General features: G+C 37.4%; 1 protein-coding gene across 1 annotated transcript; it reads left to right on the top strand.

The window, feature by feature from the left end:
- The first annotated feature begins 1,110 nt into the window (after nucleotides 1–1,110).
- On the top strand, nucleotides 1,111–7,615 carry perm1a (PPARGC1 and ESRR induced regulator, muscle 1a). Its single transcript, XM_692681.8, has 4 exons — nucleotides 1,111–1,360; nucleotides 2,485–5,973; nucleotides 6,466–6,579; nucleotides 6,835–7,615. Exons 2-4 carry the CDS (start codon nucleotides 2,517–2,519, stop codon nucleotides 6,939–6,941), a joined length of 3,678 nt encoding a protein of 1,225 aa, XP_697773.5. The 5' UTR covers nucleotides 1,111–1,360; nucleotides 2,485–2,516; the 3' UTR covers nucleotides 6,942–7,615.
- Nucleotides 7,616–7,685: the final 70 nt, after the last annotated feature.

The raw sequence follows: 7,685 nt of genomic DNA, 5'->3' as shown, positions 1-7,685 counted from the left end.
TTTACTTACTATTCAAATTTGTGGCTTAATATCAAATCTTTAATTTTGACAATACTGACAAAACCATACAGTACAATACATGCAGCATAAGACACAAAGTTAAAGTTCACAAATGAATCACAGGGTCATAAATGTAAAATAAAAGTGTCATTTCACAAGAGATATTATGTTTTAGGCATGTTTTTATTTTTTATTTTTAGACAACACAATATCAACATTTTAACCTCAGAAGAGTTACAAAATTAAAATGAGGTGGAAAAACCCTGATTTTCAATTACAACAATTGAAAATATTCATTAATCGAAAAAATTTTGTAAATTAATGGACCGTTTTCACAAGACTGTTATGACGTGTTTAACGGTCATCATAATCTTTAATCATTAAAAGTTTTTAATATTTCGATTTAAAAAAAAACATATAAACATTTATATGATTTATGAAGGTACTATATCATATTTGTGTCAAATTACCAAAACAAATGACCACTTATGCAAGATTTTTCTAATTCAGCATAACTCATTAATTCAGAGTGTAAATTTGAGGTTATTCTGTCCTCTGGCTGAAGTCATCATTTTTCTGAAAGGCTTGATAACACCAATGTGGCATTTTTTTTTAATGATTTCAGCAAATAGGATTGTAAAAATATATATATTTGTTGCACTCTCCGATTCACTGTGTTCAAAGTTTACCCAAGTACGACGACTTCTGCTACTGAGAAACCCGGAAATGTGAAAAGGGTCCATTGAATCTTTAATGATGATGTTCAGTTTGAATATAAAAATAAATTGCACAGAAAAGGACATACTGTTACTTTTTTGGTTCAATTTATTTCAAAGTTGAAACTAAACATCAGTGTTCGATGACTTTTGACAAAACATGATTTTTGTTGGAAGACAGTTTATGTATTCCAAATAGAGCTGATCTCTATAACAACTATCTCTATAACTAATAGAGAAGGGTCTAAAAATGTATCCATCCTGCCTTTATTTCTTTCTTTGACACATTTTACACAACCACTCATACTTCTGGAAGAATATGCAGTGATTTCTACAGCAAACAAAACTAGCATAGCAACAGTAGTTTCAGATTTTTAGCAAAGGCCTGCCAAACACAAAGCTGCTGGCCTTTCAGTGTACACATTTGTCTGGTGGAAGGTGTCAGTGAGAGAGATGGAGAGTAGTACGTGTATTACGTGATGTGTAACGGCTGTTCTATATATATAACAAATCGTAGGGCCTGCGGTGTAGCGCTCTTACTCAGAAGGACACACTCCAGAGGGCATTTAATATGCCTCAAACCACTGAAGTGGTGTGAAAGTGTAACTTCCCTGGGATTTCTACACGTTCACACTGTTGAACAGGTACTGTATGCATTTCTTCTTAGTATTAGTTTAATATTAGTGTGCATACCAAAGAAGAATGTATAAACGAATGAATGTGGATTTTGCATACTTCGCTCTCCATGCATGCAGCTTTACCAGTGACTTAGTTTGTGATTAATTTTGATCATTAACATGCACTTGTTTAATATAGTTTCTACAATATTCTAAGGTTTGAATTTGTATTATCTTCAATTATGTGTGTTCTGATTACATCTGAGCTCATAAAACAGATTGAATGGAGTCTTTAGATTTTATCACATTGTTATTTAATATTACAATAAATCTTATAGCAAAATACTGTATAAAATAATGAATTTTACTTTTTTTATAAATAATGTATGTAAATAATTAAATATGGATTATTCTGTTAGCATATATTATATAGTATATTTTTCTGTATTTTTTTGCTCATGATCAGTTGTTTGTGTTATATTTTTAAGCTTCAGTGCAATTTGTTTCTGAAAAAATATTGGTTTAATAGATTTAAGTTGAACGTACTAAAGGATTGCCAGAATTTAGGAACATGCTTTACTTTGAAGTCAAAGTAAAAATAGAGAAAACCCCTATAGAGAAAAATATGGCAAAAATGAAATCTCGATAATTATTTTCCATATTGAACGATAAAAACAAATATTCCAGATGCTTCCAGATTTAAAAGAGTACCCGACAATGACTGAAGCCACGAAACCTAGAGGGTCCAAAAAATGACATAGCATTTTAGGCCGATACATTTTTGGTGGCCGAAAATTAGGCACATCTGTAATATCAGCTCACTTTTACATTCCCATTGTTGCACATTTCTGCTGTGTGATTGGCTCTTAGATTAATAAAGAATAAAAAAGTCCAGAGCTCATCATTGTCATTGACAAATTTTATTGTGATTTGATATAATACTGTTTATCAGCCCAGTCCAACTCCTGGAACTCCGCTAATATAATCATTTGATTAAGCCATTTTATATCATTCAGTGTCATGCCATCATCTGCCTGCTTACTATTTTTTATTTACCTATTTTGTGTCATAATTTTTGAGTTTAGCAAGGCTGTTTATTCATGTTTACCAATGTTTATTCATTGATTGATGCATTCATTTTACATTTACAGATCCAGAACTATCTGTGTGTCATCCACTCATAATGGATGACTTTGAATACAGCGTACAAATCTCAGACCAAGACTGGGACTGTTTTTTCCAGGAGTGTGAGGGCTGTGACCTGCTTTCACCAGTGCTTGCTAGCCGAGAGGATTCTGGTATGAGTGACATTGATGAGATGAGTTGCCGCTTTATAGGCAGGACCCCAGCAATGGACACAGCATCCGTAAATCCTGATCCAGAATGTCAGATTGATGGCCCGTCAGACTCTGAGGGCTCACCTGTGTGTAATTACCTCAGCAAGTATGGCATACGTAGTCCAGAGCAGGTTCTTTCTGGCAGTGAGGAAGACTTGCACCTTCAGACTGTCAATCTGTTCTTTGAGCAGTTAAAAAGTGTCGAAGAAAACGAACAGCCCGTAAAACAAAGCCGCGTCGACAATTGGGGAAGTGAGACGACAGGCCATCTGGAGTGTTTGATTGATAAGCAGGATATTCGGACTGCAGATACAGGTCCATCTGGTCCAAATAGGACAAGACTTACAGGGGAAACTGCTAAGCAGGGTGTGGCAAATACCTGGGGCAGTAAAGCCTTCAAAAAGCCTGCATACGCTAATGCACAAGAAGATGCATCAAAGTCTGACTCAGAGCTAGTGATTGCAAAGAAATCATTGTCAACTCCCCTAATTACAGTAAGAATGAAACAAGAGCAACAGAGAAGATTTTGTGATCCCTGCAAAGACCTAGATCTGAAACCTGAATCAAAGTCACCAGACAAAGAGAAAATGGTACTGGTTAATAAGAAGGTTATAGCAAGTCCAAATCCAGCAAGACTTGCTTATTTGGATGCAATAAGCAGTTCTGACTCAAAAGATTCACCAATCAGTCAGATCCAATTGTCACCTTCCAATCTCAGGAGAAAAAGACGGAAGAAGAAGAGAATGACTGTTGAGCCAGCAGAGCCAGGATATGAATCTCAGATCCACATCCGTGCCAATGAATCAGAGGATGAGAAATTTGTTCAGCGGGAAGAGATGAATTGCCTTCCTGCAAATGTTTGGAAGACAAATCATTTGTCACTTCAGGGAATTAAAATGCCTTTAACTGCACAAAATACAGATCATTTGCAGTTTAGAAACTTGTTCGACTTGGAGGCTTCAGCTGATTTTAAGTTTTCAAAGAGCTTACCTGTATCCTTTACCCGTGATTTGGGCATCTCACCTCCAAAGCCTGAAGCTGAACATGCATGCTTCAACACCATCTCCAAAAGCATGCGTGATATGTCCCTTGCAAACAATGAACAACTGAAATCAGAAATTTGTGAGTTTTCATTATTACCTAAGATAGATAAAGTTCTCAATTTACAGGAAAGTGCATTAAATGTAACCAAATTGCTTCAGTTGGATCCCGCCGTGCAATTACCCAAGGATATGACCGGAATTAAAGAGACCTTATTGGCACCTCTATGTGATAATTCTGATGCAGGATGTCAGAGGAACTCCTTATTATCTCCAAACATTTCTAGTGCAGTTGATTCAACAGAGGCACCTCCCTCTGTAGTCTCTTTTAAACTCACTGAAGACAAAGATAAGACTGACTGTTCTGCGGTTAAAGATGAACAAACCATCCCCAGCAAAAGGAATACAGTAGAGATATCAGGCAGCAAAGAAAGCATTTTATCTTTACCTGACAACCAGAATGGAGTAGAATCTTGTTCATATGAAAATGATCCAGAAACCTTTACTTGTTTGCAAAATGCTCCTCAGAAAGTGGAAGCAGGTATTCAAGTGAACATTTCTGATTCCCAAAGCCACGTGGCCTCTCAAACCATTGAAATAAACACGAACACACCTGTGAGTGAGACATACGCTAAGGTTGAGAGTCATGTGCCTGATAAGATGGATCATAGGACAGATTATGATCATATGCAAAATAAGATTAGTAAAGTGACTGTGAATGCCTCACCCATTAAGCCTGGGAATTTGGATGATTCAGACAATATAAGTGCTAATGTAGTTGCTGTTTCAGCTGAAGGAGAACAACTATTGTGTAGCAAGTCCACCGAGTTCAGTGAACACATAAGTCATGCTACAGAAGAAATACAGAGTGCAGAGAAGCTTCAGGACACGCTTGCTGAAATGAATTCCACTTCATCAACTGAGCTAAAAAGTGGAGACAATGATACAGAGAGTGTTTCTCTTGATCCTCCAAGCCCTGTATTTGCGATCTCATCATTCTGGAATGAAATGGAAAAGCTGACCATCAATGACATTTTGAAGTTACGGCTGGTTGGTAACTCCCAGCACACCAGCATTTTGACCCAACCAGAGGAAAGTAGCATTGTGGACATAACAGATGCTGCAGACTCAGGTTACTTTACTCAACTTGACGACTCAAAGCAGGACCGCTTAAGTGGAGACCTGTCTTACATATCGGATCTGGACGAAGAGCTTGGACAGCTTCAAACTCCGTTCTCCTCAAAGCAAGAAGACGAGTTGTGTGAATCTCCTTCCTCTTCTGGTGTGATGTGGGAGAATGATCCTGATTCAGTAGGTGTGGGTGAAAAAATAGTGCATACAAGTTCAGAAACCACTCTTCCTGAACATCTCTACACAGCTAATCCTCAGCAGTGCTTCAGAAGAATGTGTAAGAACCTTAGTGTGCAGAACCTGCAAGCTCTAGACTCTCCGCCAATCAGACAAATCTTAAGAAATGCCTCAATGCACTCAATCCATTCAGAGGTGGAAGATGACTTTATAGATCCTTTTTACCATGTAAACACTTCAAGCTCAAAGGTTTTGTCTGATGATGAAGAGGAGGTAGAAAACCGTGGTATCACGTTTTCGGAAGTAATCCAGTTTTTCTTTGGTGAGGACGAACCAGAGCGTTGTGCATCTCATGCAGACAATGTTGCTGCCTCGTACCTTGATGGAACAGGCACTTCCTTACCTGAGACCTACGACCATTTCTTTTCTGAGTTTGATAGTGGAACTTTTGTTTGTCCAATTGTGGAAGAGTCGTGCTCTGATCAAATGGTTCCCATATTCTCCTGCTCCCGCTCGACTAACAAAAATATTCAGTTCCCAGAAGCATATGACTATTTCTTCCCTGATTCTCCTGGTAATTCAGATGATGAAAATGAGAACGCAGTGATCAAGGTGGTGACACGATATGACCATAAGCCTCCCAGTCATGATCATGTTGACATGTACGAGCACTTTTATTCTGAAGAGGAAAGTGACTTCCTTAGAACGAACCCTCTTTCTTTCAGAAAAATTCGACGCACAGGTTGTACTGACCCTGAGGAAAAGACATGTTCTGGGGAACTTGTCCCAGTCAAGAGATTTCCCAAAGGAATTATTCAACCTCTCAATGCTTCAGGCCCTGATGGGAGCCCGTTCCCAGATTCACTGCTTCTCAACCTGGAGAACCGCATCTTCCAGCAGCTGAATGAACAACAGAAGAAGTGTATGGAGATGCAGACAATTGTTGCTGATCCAAGTACGATATTATCTCATACATACACACATTAAAACTGAAAATTGTACTTTCTCAAAGGGTTTATTGGCTCCTGTTAAAGTAAATTTAATAGAAAGAGCCTTAATTAAGAGAATATATTGATATTTCTATATTTGGTATAAACTCTAACCTCTTTCCCGTCAGTACCTGCTGACTGAGTATCTAGTCAAATGTAGAGCCTTGCCTGGGCCGGTGGAATGGTTGTACGTGCAAATGAGTCTTCACTCTTTCTGGGCAGCTTCTCAAATCTGACATGTGCCAGAATTTATGAACATGTTTCACTTTGAAGTCAAAGTAAAAATAGAGAAAACTCCAGGAACACCAGGCCACTTATATAATCATTTAATTAATCATTGAATGTCATTCAGTGTCATATCACCATCTACCCGCTTACTACTATTTATTTATTTAGCTTTTCATTGATTATTAAATATTACTGTACTGTTGTTCTGACTTTCATTGCTTGTTGTCTAGGGTTGGATGCCCCATTCTTGCCTCTTAAACAGGCAGACATGTGCTTGGTTTGTATTGCGTTTGCTTCATGGGTGCTGAAATCGACCGGTTCAGGAGGAGATACTTGGAAAGCTGGTGTGTATTTTTATTTACTTTACCATTACTGTCACAGGAACTGGTTTAATTCTCAGTATTTCTCTTAATTATAATATGTGTGAATCAAATTATTGATTCTTTTTGCCAGTCAGTTGTGATTTGGCTGAGCTGAAGAAATTATTTGCGTTGATAGCTCAGAATTACAAGAAATTGAGCAAATGTGAATGAAAAGGCAATGTTTGATTTAACAATACAATTCTTAATGAAGCATTTTCTTCTTATTTTATTGTCCAGCTCTTCTGGCGAACGTCAGTGCGCTCTCAGCCATACGATACCTGCGCAGACACAAGAGGGAGGAGGTCTCTGGAAAAACTCCTCTGCGTCAGATAGAGCCTGCATAACTCCACAGCTCAGATCTGATTTCAGTCACATCGTGCCTTTTTCCATGTAATCCAAAAGGGCAATAGTGAATATCAAATGTGTGAATGCAGTACGTTTACCATCAACCTCAGTACATAGTATTATCAGTAACACGCGCATGTGTCTTTATTGCTAAATAACTGTTTATAAACTTGATGTAGAGAAGTGTTGTGATTTCAGGCCAGTGGCATTTTAGAAATCAACATTTATCTATATATAAATAAAGATAGTTTATGAAATGACCAAAGCCCTTTATCAGAGAAATTGTGGATTCACTGTTTGCAGTGAATGCTGTTGTGTTGGAAGCAGCAGTATGTTGATTAATGTTTTATATTGAAGTGCTTATGAAAGTTGTAAAGATCATGCTATGATGAAGGAAGTGCAAGTGTCTAACTGTCGAAAGTGTCTAGTGGAAGAGTTAATGTTTATTAACAGACATTTACTATAAAGTGATACTACTGAGAAACTGGAATTTTTGCCGGGCCAAAGTATTTTATTGTGTATACACCTCTTAAATATTAATAGATATATCCATGTGATGGTCAAATCAGATGTGAAAGCTTTGTGTGAATTATTTCATATGGTGCTACACCAATGTAGGATTTTTTTTTTTTGTCTGTTGTATCTAGATTAAATATGATGTAGTAAAAGAACTGATTTATATTGTGTCTGTACTGTGTTAATAGCAATGCTTATTCTGACCACTAGAGGGGGCCAAACAACTA

This window comes from Danio rerio, chromosome 23 (genome assembly GCF_049306965.1).
Source record: "Danio rerio strain Tuebingen ecotype United States chromosome 23, GRCz12tu, whole genome shotgun sequence".
Classification (NCBI taxonomy): Eukaryota; Metazoa; Chordata; class Actinopteri; order Cypriniformes; family Danionidae; genus Danio; species Danio rerio.
This window is presented reverse-complemented; position numbering and strand designations above follow the sequence as displayed.